Consider the following 23,369-nt stretch of genomic DNA (forward strand, 5'->3'; position numbering starts at 1 on the left):
GAAGGATGTAGAGCTGATGGAACAAGTACAGAGAAGGGCAACAAGATTAGTAAATAGAACAAAGGGTTGCTCTTACAAAGAAAGGTTTAAGGTTTGCAAATTACAGTGTCTGGAGACTAGGCACCGGCGAGGTGATCTGATAGAGATGTATAAAGCCTTGAATGGTTTGAGCATGCTCAATGCCGATGGGATTCTCCCTCTTGCTCAGAATAATCACCTGAGAGGGCATAAATTCAAATTGAGGAAAGACAGATGTAGGATAGATGTGCGGAAATTTGCCTTTAGCCAGCGGGTAGTTGGTTGGTGGAACAGACTTCCATCCCTTGTTGTGGAAGTTGATAGCCTAAATAAATTTAAGGCTCAGCTGGACGGGTATTTCGAACTAACGGATGGGTGAAATGGGAGCGGTTTTTTTTTTTTTTTTTTTGGCTGATGCTGCATAAGCTTGCTTTTTTGTATCATATGCCTCTACTAATGCTAATGCCAAAATATATTATATATTTTACTAAGTTAAATTTCTGAGAAACACACAAAAATAAATACTGCCTCAAATACAGGGCCATACAGGTTAAATATGTTTCAAACAGATAAAATGTAATCTGTCTCTATAATTTTTTCCATTTCTCTTCTCTATTTCTAGAATAGTTATTTTTTTTAATATAATAAAAATAATTTCTACGATTATTATCTAATTTAAAAAGTTAACTGTAAAGTTGTATTGTATTGTTTAAATTAAAAAAATTCTTGGAAAAGTGTTCGTGTGTATCTATCCTACTTTCTTAAATGAAACAGCTCCAACACAAGGTCAATCACCTGTAAAGAGGAACAGTTACCAGTGGTGTGCAAAATTACACTTTTTTAATGCAATGAATAACTTGACTTTGTGTTGTTGCTTAATAAACAATGTATACATAAGCAAAAAGAATCAAAGTTGTGTAAATTGTGCAGATAGTTTATTGCTTTATATGGCAAAATTTTACTATGATTTTTCAACATTTCTACAATATCTGTGAGCACATTTGCTAGTAGGGACAAGGAGGTGTTATCCTTTTGTATACGGCCATAGTTAGGTCACATCTTGAGTACTGTATACAGGTCTGGCTGCTTCACTTCAGGATGTAGAGCTGCTGGATTTGGTACTGAGAAAGGCAGCGAGATTTCATAAGATTGGTGAGTGGGACAAAGGAGTGCTTTTACCAAAAAAAGCTTCAATTCTGCCAACTGCAGCATCTGAACACTAGGCACCTGCAAGATGACCTGATTTAAGGCTTTGAAAGGATTGAGTAAGCTCAATGCTAATGGGATTCTTCCTCTTGCTCAGACTATGAATATTAGGAGGCATAAATTGAAATTGAGATAGGATGGTTGCAGAATAGATGTGCAGAAATTTGTCTTCAGCCAATGGGTAGTTGATTGCCTGAACAAGCTTCCATCCATTGTTGTGTAAATGGATAGTTTGAATAAATTCAGAAAGAAATAGAAACTGGAGGGAATGGATAGGTGAAATGGGATTTTTTTTATGGCTGCTGCTACATAGTTTGCTTTTCTGCATCATTTTCCACTATTAATACTAAGTGTTAGTCAACTTCAAGAGGCATAATATAAAGGTGTTTAGGAAATGCCATGAAGCAACTTCAAGTGGTAAGGGCATGACACTGAATAAAATTTATAAGACAAAGCTCAATATCCTGGAGGGTGTAAGAAATGTTATGGCAAGAAGTCACAATTCACTGCCTGAATTGTTGTTTTAGAAATCTTTGTCCAGCTAACCAGAAAGATTGAGAATTTCAAAGTTTATTCTAATATTATTCAAGAAATTCTCTCTTTTGGACAATCTATACAACTTAAAGTGGATGGGGAAGATGCTTACCTGGTTCAGTCTCATGAAAGGGAGACCACCACTGAGGAACTGCAACAGTTAGTCTATGATTGAACATAACAGTAGAAAGAGAACAGGATGATTCTATGGCAATTGCATTAGAGTCCAAAAGAATTCTGTATCATTGGAACCAGGTGAAGGGATTGATTGCAATATCCTTCCATGGAGCAGAGCTTATGAATTTCCAGTATGGCAATTCAAAAGCTCTGTTTGCTCTCTGCAATCAGACTTATGAGGAGGGATATCTTGCAACAATGTTAGCATAAATATTTACTAACTAATATGAAATGCTATATTATAAAGCACTTTTTCTGTGAAAAAGTTCTGCTGGTCTTGGAACAGATTAAGAATATTATCACATATTTTGTATACATGATTAATAATAACTTGGTTTATCATCATTTTCATGAAACCAATTACAATCACCAGTCAAGGGAATGCTGTATATAATCACAACATATAGTATATATAAAATATTTACCTTTATGCCAGCACTTCTACATTTAGCAACTGCATCAGGGACTGCAGCACGTGGAGGATCAATCATTGCAATCAGGCCTATGAAACGTAAATTATCTAATGGAAAGTTCTGCTCATCAGCATCAAAAGGATACCCATGAGGATATTTATCAGCAGGTAATTTCAAATCACAGAATCCTGGAATAATTCAGACAATTAGAAATATAAAAGCAGGGCTTTTTTTTTTTTTTTTCCTATTGGAATGCCATACTAGAAGTTGTAACTTGTAAAAATAAATTTATATATTTAAAATAAAAACCATACTAAAGAAATTGTACTAAACAATATGATGAAGGTATGCTTTTATTGTGGAAGTGTTTATAAAATTTAAGTTTTATTGTTGTAAGACGGGGTGTCAAACTCATTTGGGCCGAAGACCATTTCCTGTATTAGTGTACCTCCCACAGACCACACACAACCTACAAACCTTGCCATTGCTAAGCCTAAAGACGCTTTTTAATTTCTCAGTTGTTGCTCATTGCTGACTGATACTCGCAGCTGAGAATAGTCTGAATAAACAACAGAATGAATAATGAAAAACAAGTTTATTCTAGATAATACAATATTTCAACGAAGGAATATACATGAAATTAGGTAATCTAGGCCTTTTTGCCAGACACTTGACTCCATTTGCTTGCAACCAGCTTTGCAAGATTTGGAGTCAAAGGTTGAGAAGACAACCTTCATTATGGAATGAAAGATTGCATTGGTTAGCCTTGATCTGTGGGCAGTTTTGTTAGTTTTTTCCTGATATTGTTACTTTGCATTTATAGGTTGAATTTTACATTGTTTTCTGATTTCCTAATTTTTAACTTTATCTCCTAGTATTTTTTTAGTTATTTTCCCTAGTGTTTTCATTTCTATGGTTTCATTTATTTATTTTAGCTATTGTATTTCTTGTTTCAGCTGCATATGTTGTTAAAGTGTATATTTTTACTTAAATCCTTGCTGCTCATCACTTAATTGGTAATTTAATTTTTCTAATATCTTTTTTTGAATTGTATACTTTTGTATACAATTTGTATACTTTTGCTTACAAAGGTAAGTATACAAGTATATATATTGAAAAGTATACTTAATACTTTTCAATGAAGTGTTCAATAAATTTATACTCCTGTATCATCATCATCATCAGCCATTTTCAATCCACTGCAGGATGAAGGCCTCTCCAGCAACTTTCCAGTTCCTTCTGTTTTGTGCAATGGCCATCCATTTACTACCCACAAACTCATGAATTTCATCTATCCATCTCTGCCATTGTCTTCCAGGTTTTCTTCTAGCTCATCTTGGGTACCATTCTGTTATTTTCTTAGTCCATCTGTCATCATGTCTTCGGACTATGTGTCCTGCCCAAGACCATTTTAGTTCTTTAGTTTTGATAAGAATGTCCTTTACTTGAGTTTGCTGCCTAATCCAAGTGTTTTTCTTCTTGTCTAACAGTCTGATTCCCAATATAATTCGTTCCATTCTTCGCTGTGTAGTTCTCATCTTCCCTTCCATTCTTTGCTGTGTAGTTCTCAGCTTCTCTTCCATTCTTTTGGTGAGTGCCCAAGTTTCACTTCTGTAAGTCATGGTGGGGAGTATACGTTGGTTCATTATTTTACATTTCAGACAAACTGGGATATTGCTCTTCAGTATGTGACTATATTTCCTGAATGTTTTCCATCCAAAATTTATTCTTCTCTTGACTTCTAGCCATTTATCATTATTACAGCTAATAACTTGTCCCAGATAAGTATATGACTCCACTTTTTCAATTACTGCTCCTTCAATCATTATGTCCCTTTCTGTGTCATACTTGTTCATCATTACTTTTGTTTTAGCCATATTCATCTTTAGTCCAAAATCCTTACTAACTCTGCATAACTGATTAAGATTTTCCTCTAATTCTTTGGGACCGTGGCTTATGACCACAATGTCATCTGCAAATCGTAAATGGTTTAGTTACTCTCCATTCACATCGACTCCTTTTTGCGACCAGTCTAATCTTCTGAAAGCTTCCTCAAGGGCAGCAGTAAACAGCTTCGGAGATACTGTGTCTCCTTGTCAAACTCCTTTCTCAATTTTAAATTTGCTTTTCATAATCCACAAATGCCATGCATAATGCTATTTTATATTCATTTGCTTTCTCCATTAGCTGTGATATTACGTGAAGGTGATCGATAGTTGAGAATCCTGTCCTAAAGCCAGCTTGCTCTTTCGGTTGATTCTCATCAAGGATTCTTTCTAATCTGTTAGTAATGACCCTTGTGAAAAACTTGTAGATGTGGGATATCAAGCTAATTGGTCTATAATTTCCAATTTCTGATTTATCTCCTTTCTTGTGCAGCAAAACTATGATTGCATTATTTCACTGCTTGGGCATAACACCTTTTCTAATGCACTTTGTTGTTGTTATTATTTTAGTTTTTAGGAGCATTAGCAACTAAGGCCATATTGCTCCGAGATATGCGGTGGTCATTCCCTGACCTTTCCGCATCCTCCGTATTTGGTGGTGACGGGCTCGAACCCCGGTCTAATCAAGAAGCGTGTGCTGTGCACTGCTGCTCCTTCCCACCTGGCTACGGAGGCGCCAATGCACTTTGTGAAGAGCCTTGCCAGTTTCTGTGTTATGTCTCTTCCTCCCAATTTTAACAACTCTACAGTAACTTCATCTTCCCCCGGGGCTTTCTGATTCTTCATTTTCATCAATGCATGTTCTACCTCATCAGGAAGAATATCATGTATGTCATATGTGTTGCTAATTTGCAATCCATCTTCCCCACTGCTGGCATCATTCCCTCACTCCTTGTATAATTCTCTATAGTAGTCTTCTGCTATTTGAATTATGCCTTCTCTGCTATTTATAAGTACAGCATTGCTATTCTTCAGTTTCAGTACCATTTTTCTTTCTGTATTATTGCTCATGGCTGCTGATTTAAATCCTTTGTTTTCCCTTAATGCTTGTTCTACTTTTCTTGTGTTAAATCTTCTTATGTCCTCTCTGAGTCTCTTTCTAATGGCTTTGTATAACTCAGTATACTCAATTTTCTCCTTGTCAGTGTTTATCTTGCTCTTCATTTGTCGCCTTCGGTTCATCATAACAAGTGTTTCTTGACTAATTTTTTCTTCTTTGGATTTCTTTTTCCCTATAGATTTCTTGGGCTTTATCATTTTCAGAAAGTTGTAGTATTCGTCGTCGATATCTTGGTCCTAAGCAGTCTGCAGAAGCTCAAACTTGTTCTTAAGTTCCAGTACATACTGCTTTTTCTCCTCTTCTGTTATCTGAAAGACCTTTGTATTATTTACTTGAGTCAGTTTTTTCCTTTCCTACATCTATATCAAGTGTACATCTTACCATTCTGTGATCACTTCCAACATTTACCTTATTCAGGATGGTAACATGATTCACGATATATCTTCTGTTAGTGAGGATGATACTCCTGTAATTTTCTGGCAATTGCTTATCTCTTTTTTATATATGGTATGGTTATTTTTTTGCCAATCACTTATGTTCTTTTCTTTGAAGATCTGTTTCAATAATTCTATTAGTTCTATAGTCAGCTTTTCTCCTCAATATTTGAATAACTTATTTTATTTCTACATGTACTATCCTATTTTTCTGTTTTCCTATTATTCCTTTAATTTCTTCAGAATTTAATTCTGTCTGCTTCACTGATCTTATTTTCTTTGTTTTCTAATATTTGTTGCCCTTCACTTGTATATAATTTTTTAAAATAATTTACCCATGATATTCATTTGATTTCAATCTTATTTTTTGTGCTAACAGAAATCATGTTCTAATTCTTTTGAAACCTATCCCAATACTCTTATTTTTCTTATCTCCCCACTGGTTCTATTTTTAATCTCCTTATACTCTTCATATAAAAGTGCTACATCACTTAGTTTTTTTTTTCCATAAGTTAGTTTTGGTTCCTGACAAAATGAAGTTTCAGCAGATGAAAGTCTTTTCTTCTTTTTTAAATTGTACTCTATTCTTTATAATTCTGCATTTCATTTCAAAAATCTAGCACCCTTCAAAAAGTTGCAGACAGAGAAGGGTTATCTCACAAAGTTCTGATATATTTTTGTCTCAAATACTGTGTGTAGTGCAAATCAAGTAGGTTTGTAATCTTGCATATTTTTGCTCTTTGCATACATATTTTATATGTATAATATTTGGTAAAAAAAGGATCATCTTCCTGTACATTAATTATTATTTTTTTTAATTGTACTTTACTGTATTAGCAATGTTTGGATTAAATACATTTTCTTTATATATGAAGATTTTTCTTTCTGCTATGTGTTTATAACTACTGGAAAAAAAAAGAAAAAAGTCCTTTAACTGAGAGCACAGCAAAAATTATTTTGCAAAAAAAAAAAAAAAAAATAAATAAATATAAATTTTAATAAAATACCAATTACTCTTTCTCCTAGACCTCCTAATTCTAAATATGCATTATTAAAGGCATCTTTCAACTCCTCATCAAGTATTTTGTCTTTTCCACCAATGAAAATGGTTGAGCACCGTTCCAAAATACGCTCAGGAGCACCTTTCATGCATAGCAAATAGCCAGGATCATTTGGGTCATCTATATCATGTATTGTCACCTATACACAAAAAAATAAAGAATAAATATATATTTTAAAGTCATATAGATATGCTTTTATATACAGTCTCAATGAAGTGAGATTATAAAAAAAAGAGTTACTGAAATTTCAACATTAAAATTAACTTACTCTATAAATAAAACTTTAAAAATACAGTAGACCTTGCTAATACTGTTTTACCACTCAAATTGATAAAATAAACAAAAACCACCTTATAAATGTAGAACTATTTTAAAATATAAATTTCCATGCTTCCTAGCAAGTGGATATATTAATTCCTTCAACATGGTCCTCATGTCACAGTCCTCATTTCACACTCTTGTTCTTGTGTTCATACCTGAGAGACTCTGAATTAGCTAATTCTAACATCACAATTCAAGATTTACAAAACTGTCAAATGAAACTGCTTCATTAATGCCCAAAGCAGGAACAGAAGTGTTCCATCCATCTACTGCTTGGAACACTTGCATCCTTTTCACAATATGCATCTTATTATTGGAAATCTAACTTGAAACAATTTGAATTTGTGTTTCAGTAACAGCATGTCATGCTTTACCTTGCTTGCTATTCTTATAGCCTGCAGTAGAACGATTCCAAGAGCATTTCTGTCATCCAATGTTATGGCATGAATGCCCTTCTGTATGACCTTACCGTGATATTTTTTCTTAATATTCTGAATGATATTTTGCTGTAGTGTTTAGTGCCAGGAGTTTAAATAAAGCAGATATTAATGTAGGAGGAATAAAGTAGACAAAACAGTTAATGTAGGAATAGCTGTATGAAGCAGTGCAGTTATCAATAAATTTTTTTTTGTTTTATTTTTTATGATACGATCTAGCTTAAGCAGCTATTTAGAAAATTTTCAGCTGTTATCCTTATGATTCAAGAAGTAGGGAGAGTTTTTTTTTTTTTTTTTTTTACAGCTGAGAAGCATTATGCCGTCAAAGATTTATTTTATATTCCATTCATGTTGTTGCTAAAAGAAGGGTTTAAATGCTCTTTACTATAATTATCACCTTTAAAAGTTAGTGTCATTGCAAAAACTCTTAAAACCAGTCTCTGCATTGAATATATTAGTAGGAACGTAATAATTTAGAATTTCAAAGGAATTTGTGGCATCCATTATAGGTCTCCTCACTAACATTTCAACTTTCTCCACAAATGTTTCATAAAATGAAATGGTTTATTTTTGGAAATTTACTAGTCATCCACGATTAAGATTCTTTAGCAAATTGGTTGTTCATTCAGCCTTTTCACTAATAAGTGTTTCATTTAAAGGAATGTTCTTTTCTAAGGGCTGAAAAAAAAAAAAACATTTAAACACTCCATTCTACATCTAAATAACCAGCACTTCTCATTAGTTTTATATTGCTGAGGGACTAGGTGTGTTCTGCTTGTTTTGAAATTGCATCTATATTTTCTAAATATATAGAGCATATTAGGAAGAAGCCCTTTTACAGACTTTATCCATTACTGATAATCCTGATAATCTGTAGCTTTCTTTTTGGTACCATGCTGAATAGTGTAAAACTTCTATATGCACGTTACAATCAAAAAGTTCATCAACTTTTATATTAAACATGACAAATAGACAGAGAAAAAAAGAAGAGAGAGTGAGCAAGAGGTGGTAATAAAACAGTATTTTGTTTAGATAATACTGTCATACAAAAGTACAATTAATATTAAATATAAAAACATGAACTATATCATGATCACTAATTTAACCATTTACTGCACAGTATGTTAAAAATTTGCATTTATTTATCATACATCAAAATTTACATTTTGCTGTATGACAAAAACAAATACTTGCTTTGTCATACAAATTATTGCATGGAATTCACCAAATTGTCATACTCAAAATTTTCATAGCCACTGATTTTTGTTCAAACTGTCAAAAACTAAATTATCATATAGAGCAAAATGTCATACAGATTGGCATATACAGCAAATTGTCATGCATAAAACTGTCATATGAGTTGTCATGCTGCAAACAGATGTGGGGCTCAAGATCTAATAGGAAATAGAGAAGCTTTAGCTGATTCTTTCACTCTAGAAAACTTAAATTATTACTACGAAAATAAATGCAGGAAATGTCACAAGGTTAAAGACTTACATGATATTTATTGGTGGAGTTAAAAGGAATTTCACACACTTTTGGATTTCGTCGACGATATCCTACTACATCACCAACAGCCAATTCCATGCATTTTAAAATTGCAGATTCAGATGCATCACCAGTGCAGTCCCTATTGTATATTGAATAGAAATGAGAAACTTAATATAATTAATAAAATACAGTATTCAATAATAAAAATTAGCACTGCCATAATGATCATTAATAACTAGTAATAATGAATATTTCTTAAATTCATTATCTATATTCATATAAAATTAATTATGTAATTCTGAATTTTAAGAATTATGTAATTAGCAAATTTATCATTAACATTCATCAGTACTTTAGGAAAAAAAATTTTCCTAATTATTTATTTTATAATTTTTGTTCTTGGTTCAAGGTATAACAGTGCAACCAGAAATCTGCTGCAAGCAGGCTTCTGTGTTAATTATGACTCTTAAGGCATAAAAGCAGTGGCTTTTAAATCAATTGTAGAAGCCTCCCCTCCCACAAAATTGTTTTTAACTGCTAAACCCTGGTAACCCTTTGTGGGCTGCTGCTCCAAAAAAGATGTTATATATGCACTGCTGAAAATTTTTCTTTGGGAGGAGGGCATGCATATCAAATAAGTTATCTTGACATGTTTGTGTGTGTGTGTGGGGGGGGGAGATACTATGTTATGAAATCCACTCAAATTTGCAAGTCTCATGAAAAACAGATTAAGTAAACCAAAAAGAAGGCAAGCTGATAACTGCAAAAAAAATCTTAGTTATCATATACAAATTTAATGAAGTAAATAGGGGAAGCTTATGACCGCTAATCAGCTTGCTTGATGATTAGTGTAAGTTGCTGTACTTGGAGGACTGAAATAAAAGATTAATGAGAAGCTTAATGTCTCGGTTTGCTGGTGGCAGTGGTTAATGACAGGAATTAGGGTACACTATTCCAGCAAGACCTATGAAATTAGGCAGATAGGCACAGAAGTAACAAATGAAGTTTAACATTTTAAATACACAAGATACAGTATAGACAAAGGGTTTAGACAAAGGTAGTGAAGAACAAAAAAGACCTAAGGGTAATTGTACATCTGACATGGTTTCTAAGCAGTGCAAACAGGCTTCAAGGTTAGCTCATGGGTTCTGTAATTGATAAACAAGAACTCTGCCAGCAGAGACAAGGCGATTATTCCTCAAAAGGTAGCAGTGCACCTTGGGCACTGCATATGGATCTGGTAGTCACATTTTAAGAAGGATATAATCTGTTGGAATGGGTGCATAGAAGAGCAGCAAGATTAATCAAGGGAACAAAAACAAAATGTTACTTTTACCAAGAAAGAGTTCAGTTCTGAAAATTGTAGCATCTGGAGTCTAGGCATCTGCAAGGAGACATGACTGAAGTGTTTAGGAAAGGTTTTAAATGAATCAAGTAAACTAAATGCCGATAGCATCCTTACACTTTCTTGGAAGACACACACAAGGGGAAATAAATTTAAACTGAAATTGGGTTGTGCGGGGCAGATATGCAAAGATTTTCTTCCTGCTAGAGTAACTAATTGTTGGTGAATACTTTTGAGTATTGTGGAAGTGGGTAGATTAAATAAATCTGAGAAGGGTTTAGACAAACTGTCAGAGGGAATGAACAAATGATGTGGGGTAGTTTCTTTTTATGGATGGTACATATTAGCTTGCTTTCATTTGCCACTACTAATAATAAACAAGAATTGAGTGCAACCTCCTTTGAGAAGAGGATCAAGAAGCTCAAAGAGTGAATTAATAGTTGGGAAATGAATACCAGTTATTCCAATAGGCCTCCGAAGAAATCTCCTTGAGACTACACACACACAGAGATTCTGGCACTTTTGAAACTATTAGATACATTCCTGATAGGCTTATTTTTGTAAAGCTCATAATTCCTGTGTCACATTCTGAATAATTTTCTTAGTTTTCACAAATCTGTGACTTTACAAGCAGGTTTCTGGCTTGGGAAACAAAACATCACAGGGAACTAATTCTGGTGAGTATGGTGGATAAGGTGATGCACTCCATCACCCACAGTGTTGGATTGTTTCACAAGAAATTCATGAATGAAAAATTCCATCATGATGAAAGCACCAATTCCCACTTTTTTTTGTCAGTTTTCTTTGAACATCGCGCAGTCACCATAGAACTATTTTGTAATACAGTGGATTCCGGTTATTTGTGCCACCGGTTAATTGGGGCTGCCATTTATTTGGGGCAAATCTTAAAAAAAACAAAAACCCAATCGAGAAAATAGCCAGCGTTTACTTTGCTTAATTGGGACAATGTGCCGTTTAATCGGCAGAGGAGACTGCAGCACTGGAAATTACCCTACGATTGTCTCCGACCATACCACGTGGTTCGATCAGATTTCTGGAGGTCACAACCATAAAACAATTAGCAGTCACCTGTTTATTGGGCTTTTCTGTTAGTGCAATCTATCATAAACGGATAGTAAACTCAATCTTATTGAATTTGCGATAATACCGATAGCTGGAATTCTGTGGGTTATTACGGTGAAATGTGTTTACACTTCCATGAAATCTTCAATCATGTAAAAAATTAATTTTCAGAATCTTCTCTTCATTCCTATTTTTAAAGCTTCATAACTTGTTACTCCATTCTCACTTGCACACATCGTGTTACTTGCAATTTGTGCATGTGCTGTGTTTTTGTTATTGATTGCTTATCTTTTTACTTTTTTAAATTTTAATCCCCACCCACAAATGTCAGTGAACAGATATGTCAATTAGTTAGTATGTACATATTACAGTACGTATTAATTATTCCGATTTTCACGTATCATTTAATTTTTTAAATTGGAAAGGTAATAAAGGGTAAATTTGTGCTTAATATATCTTTACTTTTATAACTCATGGATAATATTCTTCCTATTTTTGCTAATTAGAATAGAATACTCCTATTTTCACTAATTAGAATAGAATTAAAATTCAATTCACAAACGTGATCACAATGACTGGCACTTACTACACATCATATAGTGAACGGTACTTTACTATGGTGACTCCATCGTAACATGATTTGATTGTACAGTGAACTAATTGTAAAGCCGGGGTCCACTGTATTTTTAACTTTTTTTACGTGAAACTTTGGATAATTGGGGCAGCCACTTAATTGGGCCAAATTGCACTAGTCCCGATGTGTCCCAAATAACCAGAATCTACTGTATTTCTTGTTCACTGTTTGACCATGCAGGGTAAATTCATAATGAAGAATCCCATTCAATTAAAAAAAAAAATACAATAAGCATGATCTTTACATTTGACTGGGACTGTCTTGCTTTTTTTTTTGCCTTGGAGAGAACAGAGTCTTCCAAGTGAAGGGACTGGGGCTTTGTTTCTCAGTGATAGTCATACAACCATTATTCGTCATCACCAGTAATGATGGATGGAACAAGATGTTGATCATGAGCAGTAGCAAGTTGGCAAAGATCCTAACATGCAAAAACTTGCTGCCAGGATAAAATTGAAGGGTAGTCAGTGAAAGGAACATCTTCAATGGACAATGCATCTTCTCGAAAAGCTGTTTTTAATTTCCTTGGGTTTTTCTACATGCATATTTTCCTAATTTAATAAAAAATTTGATGCAAATTTATTGATCAGTAGTATCGGACAATTTAAAATGCAGCTAAACCATAAAATGCCTTCTATTCAACATGCATCAATTCAGACAGACTGCAGATAAATGGGAAATTCATGCATTACTATGTCTAGAGTGAGGATTCACTCTAGAGAAAAATACATTTTGTTTTTAATACAAAATTGTGGATCCATTTGCTGCTTATAATCAAAAGCAAGCTGCAACAAATTCAGTAATGTTAAAATGCAGTGTCAGTTCCTGAATACATTTGCACAATATTCACTTTGTTTTTTTTAAATTAGATGTCAGGTTAACATACACAGCATGAATCAGAACTCAAGTTATGACTCAGTGCTAGCCACAATCAAGTTGAATAGCTTCTTTGATTTATGTAAATATCAACCTAATATATACTGGGTGGACCAAAAGCATGGGCACACTTAATTTAAGATTTATTTAATTTACTTTGCTTATTTGTTGTTAAATAAACTTTTTATTTTGGCATCGTTGCTGAGTTATCGATTAAGTTCATAATAATTCAGCAATGTTTCCTAGTTTATCTTATAATGAAAAATTAAAATATATCATTATGCCTTTTGTTCAGAATTAAACTCATGCAATCTGTTGATTTTCAGGATTTAGGAGGGTTTTTTTTTTTTTTTTTTTTTTTTTTAACTCAACTTCTGTTCTCATTTTACTTTAAGCAATTACCGTATTTCCCCATGTATAAGACGCATCTTAATTTTGGGGCCCGAAATTTGAAAAAAAAAAAAAAAAAAAAAAAAAAAATGTATTACATAAAAGTTATTGAACTCAACTTTTATTCATCATAAAATTCATACAACTCATCACTGTCAAAACTCCCATCCATTAGCTCATCTTCATCTGTGACTGATGACGAATCACTGTCTTAATATATTGCCTCATCCTCGGTTCCATCTATGGCATTTCAAATGCCACACTTCTTAAATGACTTGACAACGAAAGGTATCTATTCTGATGATACTAGTTCTTGTAAAGAACTAGTATCATCAAAATACATTTAAATAAATGTCAATAATACTATTATTTAGATACCTTTTTAATATATGTATATTTTCCTGCCCAGGTTTGAATTCTGCTCTGCTGCACAGACAGGCTACTCGGGAAAGGGAATGCCATCCGGGTGATGTTTTATCATACTGCACTCCTTATTGTTTTTGGAAAAAAATAAATAAAAATTAGTATTTATATAACAAAATAACGATCACACAAATAAAGAAAAAATACATGAGATTATGTATGAAATAAACACACATACCATACAAACAACTTTAAAAATTTGTTTATTAAGTATTTAACTCACTACAAAATTGCTGCTAATGTTTTTTTTTTTTTTTTTTGGTAGTTGTTGGCACACCGGCTTCTGTGACCATAATGCACCTCCCAAGGTTTTTGCTGCAGTACTTTGATCCAAGCCCGAGGTGAGATTCGAACCCGCGACCTTTGGGTTGCTAGGCAGGTACTTGACCCACCGGGCTAGCCCGGTCGGCTGCTGCTAATGTAGTAATCACCAAAACAATGTTCTTCTCAAATAGTAACAGCAGTAATAGTATTTGCCATACAGTGCAAGGAACCCACAGGCTTTTGCTGCATTCGCAAAAAAAAAAAAAAAAAAAAAAAAAAAAGCTTTCTTCTCACACAGGTAACTATCCAGTTGACCTTTGAATTTATTCAAACTGTCAGCCTCAACCACCTGCAAGGGCAACTTGTTCCAGCAATCAACAACTCACTGGCTAAAAGAAAAAAAACTTTCACAATCTAATCTAAACCCAAATCCCTGTAGTTTGAATTTATGAACCCTAGTTCTGGAATTCTTTATAACAGTGACAATTCCATCTTCATTCATTTTACTAATCCCTCCCTGAGACTTATAAACCTCAATCAGGTCACCTCAGAGGTGCCTGGTTGCCAAGCTCTGTAGTCAATGTAATTGGAGTCTTTCCTCATACAGTCATCCTACCGTTGATCTCACCATTAGAGTTGCCTGTTTTTGGATCCTTTCAAGAAGCTCAATGTCTTTTTTCAGATGAAGTCTCCATAACTGAAAACAGTATTCCAAATGTGGTCATACAATTGCCTTACACAGGTGGCATTATGACCTCCCTGTCACTACTGGTTAGTGTTCAATAAATCATCGATAGGATACCTTGGGCTTTCCTGACTTCCTGTTTACGTTCTTCAGAAAACTTCGTATCTGCCTGTACTGTAACTCCAAGGTCCTTTTACTCCTCTGTTTTTAATTCAACCCCACTAAATGTATAATTTATTTGTGGGTTGCTATTCCCCAAGTGTAAGACATTGCATTTAGCAGCATTAAAACATAGCTACTAGTTCTCTGATCATCATTTAACATTTAGAATTAGTAGAAGCATATGATGTAAGAAAGCATGAATACAGCATCAGGAAAAAACCCCTTCCCATTTCACTTTCACCCATCCATTAGCTTTAGCTCCAAAGGTTTGTCTAGTTCTTCCTTGAATTTATTTAAGTTGTCAATTTCCACAAGGACAGACAAACGTTTGTTCCAGCAATCAACTACCCACTGGCTAAAGGCAATTCCACACACCTATTCTGCAACTCTTTCCTAAATTTGAATTTATACCCATCAGGAGCGGAATCTGAGCAAGAGGAAGAATCCCATCAGCACTGAGCTTGATGAAACCATTCAAGACTTATACACCTCAATCAGATCACCTCACTAGTCTCCAGACTCTGCAAACTGCAAAACTTAAGTCTTTCCTGGTAACAGTAACCCTTTGTTCCACTCCCTAATTTCAATGCCCTTCTCTGAACTAATTACAGCAGCTCTACATCTTTCCTAAAATGAGGCCTGCAGATCTGTATGCTGTACTCAAGGTGTGGCCTGACCACTGCCTTATACAAGGGGATAATCATCTCCTTATCCCTGAAGCAAAATTCCTATATATCACTGACAAGACCCCATGAGCTACTCTTGCACCCTGTTTGCACTACTCAGAAAACTTCATATCCGACTGCACAATTATCACCAGGTCTTTTTCATTCTCCACAACCCTGGGTGTAGTACCACACAGTTGGTATGTTACACTGGGGTTACTGATAACCATATGCAGCACTTTGCATTTGTCAAAGTCCAACTTCAGTTGTCACCTCTCAGTCCATCTGCTCAACTTTTCTAGATCCTATTGCAGTAGTGTACTGTACTTACTGTCATTAACAACCCTACCAACCTTTGTATCGTCTGCAAACTTGGACATTAAGCCTGATATACCATCATCAATATTATTGATGAATACAGAAAATAACAATGGAACCAACACTGAACCCTGGGGGACTCCAATAATAACATTAATCCATGAAGGGCAGTATCCATTGATTACCACTCTGTCTTCTCCCACTCAACCATTCCTTTATCCATAGCAGCAATTTACCTCGAATGCCATCCCCTTATCCATAGCAGCAATTTGCCTCCAATGCCACACTGCTCCAATTTGTGCAGCAGTCTTCCATGGGCAATAGTATCAAAAGCCTTTCTAAGATCCAAATATATGAGATCAAAATTATTCTTTGCATCAAGTTCCTTTGTGACTACATTATAGTATCCAATCAAATTGGTCAAACAAGACTTACCCTTAACAAACCAATGCTGTGTCCAAGCTATAACTGACATCTTGTCTAGATGATCCTGCAATGCTTCTTTAACCAGTGCCTATATTAATTTCCCTGGAACAGAAGTTAAACTAACAGGTCTGTAATTACCCGTGTCTCTCCTTGATCCTCCTTTGTGGATTGGGGTCACATTTGCACATTTCCAGTCCACTGGTACCTCCCCTGACTCCAAGGAAGCTCTCATAATTATGGCTAAGGGTTTGCTTACTTCCTTTGCTGCCTCCTTTAATATAACTGGATAGATTCCATCCACCCCAGGTGCCTTTCTTACGTTTAACTTCAAAAATTTCTCCTCCACTTTACTCTCAGTTATTACAAGATTATCTAGCTTACTGCCCGAGTTTAATACACCTCTGGCATTCCCCTCCCTGAATAACTCCTCATGTGTGAATGTAGATGCAAAATATTCATTTAGTTTGTTAGCTCCTGAGCAGGATCATCAATAGTTGAACCATTGATATCAAGTGGACAAATCTGATTCATCCCCTTCCTTCTACAGTTTACATAAGTAAAGAACTCTTTGCTGTTTCTGTTTGCATCCTTTGCCAAAGATTTCTCGTAATCTGCCTTTGCCTGCCTAAACTACTTTGTGACCTGGTTACGGACCAGTTTATGTCTATCATAGGCTTCTATGTTACCTATTAATTTATATGTATCCCATGCATTTGTTTTCTCTGCCACATGTCTAATTAGTTGATCTGACATCCGTTTAGGCCTAAATATTGAACAATATTTCTTAGTTGGTATGAATATTCTAGTGTCTTCCAATAATATTTCTTTGAATGCTTCCCATTTTGAATTTGCTGTTGGTAACATCATCAGTTGGTCCCACCATATAGAATTTAAATACTGTCTCAGACCACCGTAATCACCTTTATGAAAGCAAAAACCCTTCCCTTTACCCCTGATGGTAGTTACCTCTGAGTAAATCCCACTTCAGCACACTGTGATCACTGCCACCACCTAGTGGTTCCTTTATCTGCAGATTCTTAATGCATGAAGAATCGCTACTGATAACAAGATCAAGATTATTACTCCCTCTAGTTGCCTCCCGAACATGCTGCTGTAGAAAACAATCATCCAATAAATCCACAAAAGCTTTGCTAGTGTGTGAGTGACCAACCTACAAATTCCAGTGAATCTCTGGGAAATTAAAATCCCCCATTATAAGACACTATTTACTGGCCCACTATTTCTCTGCACAACTGCTCATTATACTCATCAGGCCTATAACACACACCTACTCTAATTTTTCCTTTCCCAGTGCTTATGTCACACCAAACAGACTCAACATTGCATTGTCCACTAACATCAATTGGATGCACTTCCTTAGATTTTGTTTCTTAACTAACAGCATAACCCCTCCTGCCTTCCTGTCCTGTCTATCATCTTTTTATGCATTTGACTACTGGAGTAGTCAAATGCATAAAAAGATGATAGTGCAGGATACAACTGGATAAGAGAAAATGGGATGGGGAGGAGGAACAGGTGAATAGTAATAAGCAAAATAAATGAAGCAAGAAGTCAGAAAATAACAGAATTAAAAAAAAAAAAAAAAAAACAGAAAGCCACAAGTAAACCCACTTCCACAATATCACATGGAAGTAAACTTGGCTTAATTGTTAGAACAAATGGCTTAATGGTTCCTTTGTCTGAAGATTCTTAATGCATGAAGTGTCAATCTGAAAATCAAATCAAAAGTATTGCTTTTTTCTGTTATGATGAGCCTGCACTTCTTTAACCACTGACACCATTTTTCTGAGAACAGAAGGCAAGTTTACAGATTTATAAGTACTCACTTTGCCCTTTGATCCCTCCCCTTTGAATAGGGGGGGGGGATATTTGGACATCTCCAATTTGTAGAGACCTCCCCTGAAATCAAGGAAGCTCCCATTATTGTGGATAAAGATTTGTTTATCTCTTTTCCTATATCTTCTAATGTAATTGGATACATTCTGTCAGCCTCAGGTGGCTTATTTACTTTTAGCCTCAGCACTTTCTCTTCCACTTTTTTCTCAGTTATCACAAAATCATTTGGCTCCCAGCTACGGTATTTATGTCCCTAAAGTTTCTCTGCCGAAGAATGTAGATGCAAAATCTTAGTTTTTCAGCAATGTCAACAGCTGTCAGTAGTTATGCCATTAGCATCTTATGGGCCAATGTGGTTCATTCTTTTTTCTTCTAGTGGTAACATAAGCAAAGATTTCTTTGCTACTATTTTTTTCTTGCATTCTCAGCCAAAGATTTAGTAATATTAGTATTAATGGTGAAAAATTACACAAGAAAGCAAGCTTATGCATCATCAGAAACAAAAAAAAAAAAAAACCCCTTCCCATATCACTTCTCCATCCTCTCTAAGAATTTGTCTAGGTCAAAATATCCACTTCCACAACACTAGGTGGGAGTGTATTGTTCTTAAAATCAACTGCCTGCTGGCTAAAGAGGCCAATTCCCAAAAATATAGCCTGCAACCATCCTTTTTTTCAATTTAAATTTATTGTCTCCTCATATGTGTTGTCTGATCAAACAGAATGGTGCCATCAGCTTTTAACTTACTCAATTCATTTAAAGCCTGATAAACCACAATGAGATCTCCTCACAGGTGCCTAGTTTCCAGATGCTCCAATTTGCAGAACTGGTCTTTCTTGGCAGGAGTACCACTTTGTTCTTCACTCATTAATCTCATTGCTCTTCTCTGTACCCATTCCAGCAGATTTACTTTTGAGAATCTGTTGTACTATTCAATGCCTGTTCATTCCAGACCTGTATTTTTCATAATTGCTGGCATGATTCCTCCATTTGAATGCAGATTAGATTATACTTACAGTAGGTGTCCTCTGATAATATATAATTATCCCATTCTATATAATATTGGTGTAAATACACCATAGAAAACTCTAAGGGGCATCATTTTATCTGTATCTCATATTGTGCTCCTCCTTCAACAACGAGTTGCCATGTATTGCACTACCTCGAATAAGTAATGCTTCACCAAAAGAGAAGACTAAGTAACAATAGTCTTCTCTTTTGGTGAAGCATTACTTATTCGAGGTAGTGCAATACACAGCAACTCGTTGTGAAGGAGGAGCACAATATGAGACACAGATAAAATGATGCCCCTTCAAACTACAAACAGTTCTTCATTTAAGAGTTTTCTATGGTGTATTTACACCAATATTATATAGAATATTTACACTCTTAAACATATGATGCTAATAATAGAATAGCAATTGCTTAAAATGATACATATGATGCTTTATTGCACCAATCTTCATTTTAAAATAATTATCCCATGCATTTTTCTTCTCAGTCACTAGTCTCATCAGTTCATCTAATATCCATTTAAGTCTAAACCAGGAATAATCTCTTATTTGGTATAAAAAGCTTAGACTGATTACTTCCTGAACATTTCCTATTTAAAATTTACAGCTGTTAAGATCTTCAAGTTGGCCTAACCAGTGAAAAAATCTAAACTGTCAAAGACCACTGTAGTCATCTTTATGAAAGCAAAATCCTTTCCTTTATCCTTGACAGTAGTTAGTTATGTTTAAATAAATCCCACATCAGTACACCACAATCGCTGCCCACCAATGCTACCTTTATCTGGAAACAAAGTGTTACTGCTGATCACCAGTATTGCTTTCTCTTGATGCCTCTAACATTCTAGTATTGGAAAAAGCCATCCAATAAATCCAGAACAATTCTGCTACTGTATGAATAACCAACCCATAAGTTCCAGTCAATATGCATGAAGTTATAATCCCCATCATAAGACATTGATTTACTGGTTCTCCATTTATTATAATCATCACAATCATTTGGCCTCTAATATATCACTACTTTAAATTTTTGTTATTCCAGAGCTATATCACACCAAACTGACTTAATGTTATCTATGCAGTCTACATAATCTTTCCACCCTCAAACTAGTAGTATTCTGGCCTATCTAACACTACATTAATATTAAATATTCATGCACCGTTTCTGTTTAAGAGTATCCTATCTCTGTAAACTCTGCCTCTTCTGTTTAATATAAACAGACTATATAGAGAAAAATTCTATTCTTTGAAACTTGCACTGTTTCTCCAGGACCAAACTGATCGACAAGGCTCTCTTAATGTACTCCCTCCTACCATGGCTGGAGGCTGTGATCACTAGTGCCTACTGGTTCCTTTGTCTGGAGATTCTTAATGCACGAAGTGTCACTGCTGATAAGCAGATAAAGAGTATTTCTTTATTTTGTTACCTCTCTAACATGCTAGTGTTGCATCCAGATACTCAAATTTAATCCTGACTCACAGCTCTTTCTCAACATTGCTCTGTACTTATGAAGTAAATCCTAAGATTGTTTATTCCTAATAGCATCAGAATACCAACATGTACATAAACAAATATGACATTAAGAGCCAGTCTTTTGTAAAAGCAACTGTGTGCTCCACAACTGTTTTACATCATTAACTTTTGCTCCTGGTAGACATACCTCAGTCCTATTCCTCCTATCCTTTTTGCACAAAATATTTCCTGTTTCCTTGATGATAGTCACTGACAGTATATACTTCCTGTGGGACCAGCACCTTATGCCTTTGGAAATCCAGTATCCAGTCTGCTGCCTAATCATGCATTTTTCTTTATATATTAAACTGAATAATTGGTATATGGAAAGAACTTTCCCTATACCCTATACCATTATTCTGATCACTTTTTCAATCTGATCTAAAACTTTTCCACTGCATATGGTTTTCACACCTATGAAGGATGTAATTTTGTTTGCACTCTTTGCCAGAAATTACTTCAAAATAGTTTGTGACCTACTTCAAAACTAAAAATGTTAACATAAAGAAATAAGTCCTTTGTACTTACTCTATATTACGAAAACAATCTCAGAGGCAAATGTGGAAGAAAGGAATAGTAATTATACTACAAAACTAATATGGCAAATTAATGCAATAGTTAGGGTTATATACTTGTTAAGGTGCAGTTCTGCTACCTAGATAATGAGACATTCTAACAACTGAATTAAAATAAAATCATTTTAAAAAATTGACACACTCCCAGCAGTGAAAACACATGACTCTCCAGCTAAGGAGATGCATCCTCACACCCACCAAAGGAAGAGTGTCAACATCTGCATTTATGAATTCAAAAAGGATTGTATTTCAAATTTAGTCTGGTTGTAGAATGTAAATCCTTACATTCTGCAACCAGACCATATAGAGACATCTGCTGATGTTTTGCTGGACAGTAGTCAATGACTGAAATATGATCCTTCAGGAATTTACAAATAATGATATTCCCTAAAGAAATGGTGCTTGTCTGTTCTTTTCCATTTCATTTCCTGTAGATACAGCACTCTTCCTTTGACGAGTGTATCTCTTTGGACAGATATATATGTACTTGCACTGCTAGGGGAGAGCATCACTAGTTTCTTTATGATTTTATTTCAGTTTGAATGTTAGGATATCTCGATACCTAGGATGATTGCACCTTGCAAAGTATGGACTAGAACCAAAGTATGAAAAGAAACTTCTCCCACTTTTGGAACATGTGCCAGCATTAAATCAATGTGTCATTAAAGCAAATGTGAAATGAGAGTGAAGTTATGCAGACCAGGAGGATTATGAGAAGGGCCTCTAGTTGCAGATGGAATGGGCAAGCAAGTCTAAATGCCTTATTACATATAATTTTAATTTGTCTCTTAATAACTACAAGTGGGAAAGAAACTTTCCATGGGTGGCAAAATTTTTAAATGAACTAAATGATGGTTATTTGTATCAGCAAGTAGGGAAAATACCAGGAATGTGACCATCAGCAAAACTGGGTTTTAATTCAAGGACTTAATTTAAGATGCTACATTGCCTGTATCAAATGGGCAGATAATAGGAGAAGGGAGGGCAAATACATCAAATTTTCAGAATAACTTGAAAGCAATATCAAAGAAGTCATGAATGAATATATATACCATTAAGAAAATACAGTGTAAGAAGGATACTAAAATGAACAAATAACAATGCAACCAGCTTAACAGAGCAGAAAAAGGTAGCAAAGGAAAGTTAGGATGATGAAAAGTACTGAAGCCTACAGCAGCTTATTTTATCAGTAGTGGTACCACTGGAAAGATTAGGCCAACAAAGGCTGATAAGCAGAAATGGAAAGAGCAGGGATGCAGTTTACGCACAGATGAATATTAAGAAGGAACAAATCAGATCAGCTCCTTGTGTAATGGGGTGGGGAAGTCATAATCCAGCTGGTTTTGCCAATGAATTGAATGTGTATATAACACTGATCTTGACAGACAAAAATGCGTGTCTGACAAGATCATTGTGAAGAGAAACTAGTATATGATGCAAGAAAGCATGCGCTATGATAGCCAAAAAAAAATTTTTTTCACCGATCCATCCCTTACAATAATGGATGACAGCTTGTTCTAGCCATCTAAGTCAAACTCAGCAATACAAAATTAGTAATACTGCAATTACAGAAGAATATTTATTAGGAAAACTTTTCAGCCTAAGCCAAGTAAGATTCCACAGTAACTTTGAGGCAGGAAGTGAGAGAGCATATTGCACCATCAGTACTCATTATCATTGAACTCTACAGGTTGCTTTGAATTGGTGAAGCAAAAATGTATTGCCAATAAAGATGATTATTGAGATTTAAGAGCAAAGTGGATAATTAGACAGTCAATCTGAGTTCAGTGGTACGGAAAATCATGAGGTGATAAGCAAAAATGAGTCAAACTGGTTAGTTATACTGACAGAACCACTAATTGTTGGAAGTACAGAATAATTTTAACACATTAATTTGGATTCTAGCAAAGAATTTGACTTAGTCTATCATAAGAGGTTACTGTATAAGCTGAAATAGGATCATGGATAACATATTTAGATGGACTGTACAGTGACTGCAAGGCAGAGGATTGCAATTAATGGTTACTCTCTAAGTAAAAGTCCTCGGA

At 34.9% G+C, this 23,369-nt stretch overlaps 1 protein-coding gene across 2 annotated transcripts in view; it reads right to left on the reverse strand.

Annotated features, from left to right (window-relative positions):
• The window catches only part of LOC150074994 (sodium/potassium-transporting ATPase subunit alpha-like), a 219,529-nt gene that overhangs the window by 89,139 nt on the left and 107,021 nt on the right, over window positions 1-23,369 (reverse strand). For both annotated transcript variants that reach the window (XM_090388741.1, XM_090388740.1), the window contains exons 9-12: window positions 13,802-13,913; window positions 9,105-9,237; window positions 6,796-6,988; window positions 2,361-2,536 (exon numbers count right to left, since the gene is read on the reverse strand). In XM_090388741.1, coding sequence (XP_090244867.1) covers window positions 2,361-2,536; window positions 6,796-6,988; window positions 9,105-9,237; window positions 13,802-13,913 — 614 coding nt within the window. The remainder of the gene's footprint in view (window positions 1-2,360; window positions 2,537-6,795; window positions 6,989-9,104; window positions 9,238-13,801; window positions 13,914-23,369) is intronic.

Source organism: Mastigoproctus giganteus, chromosome 14 (genome assembly GCF_048544385.1).
Source record: "Mastigoproctus giganteus isolate SK-2022 chromosome 14, ASM4854438v1, whole genome shotgun sequence".
Taxonomy (NCBI): domain Eukaryota; kingdom Metazoa; phylum Arthropoda; class Arachnida; order Uropygi; family Thelyphonidae; genus Mastigoproctus; species Mastigoproctus giganteus.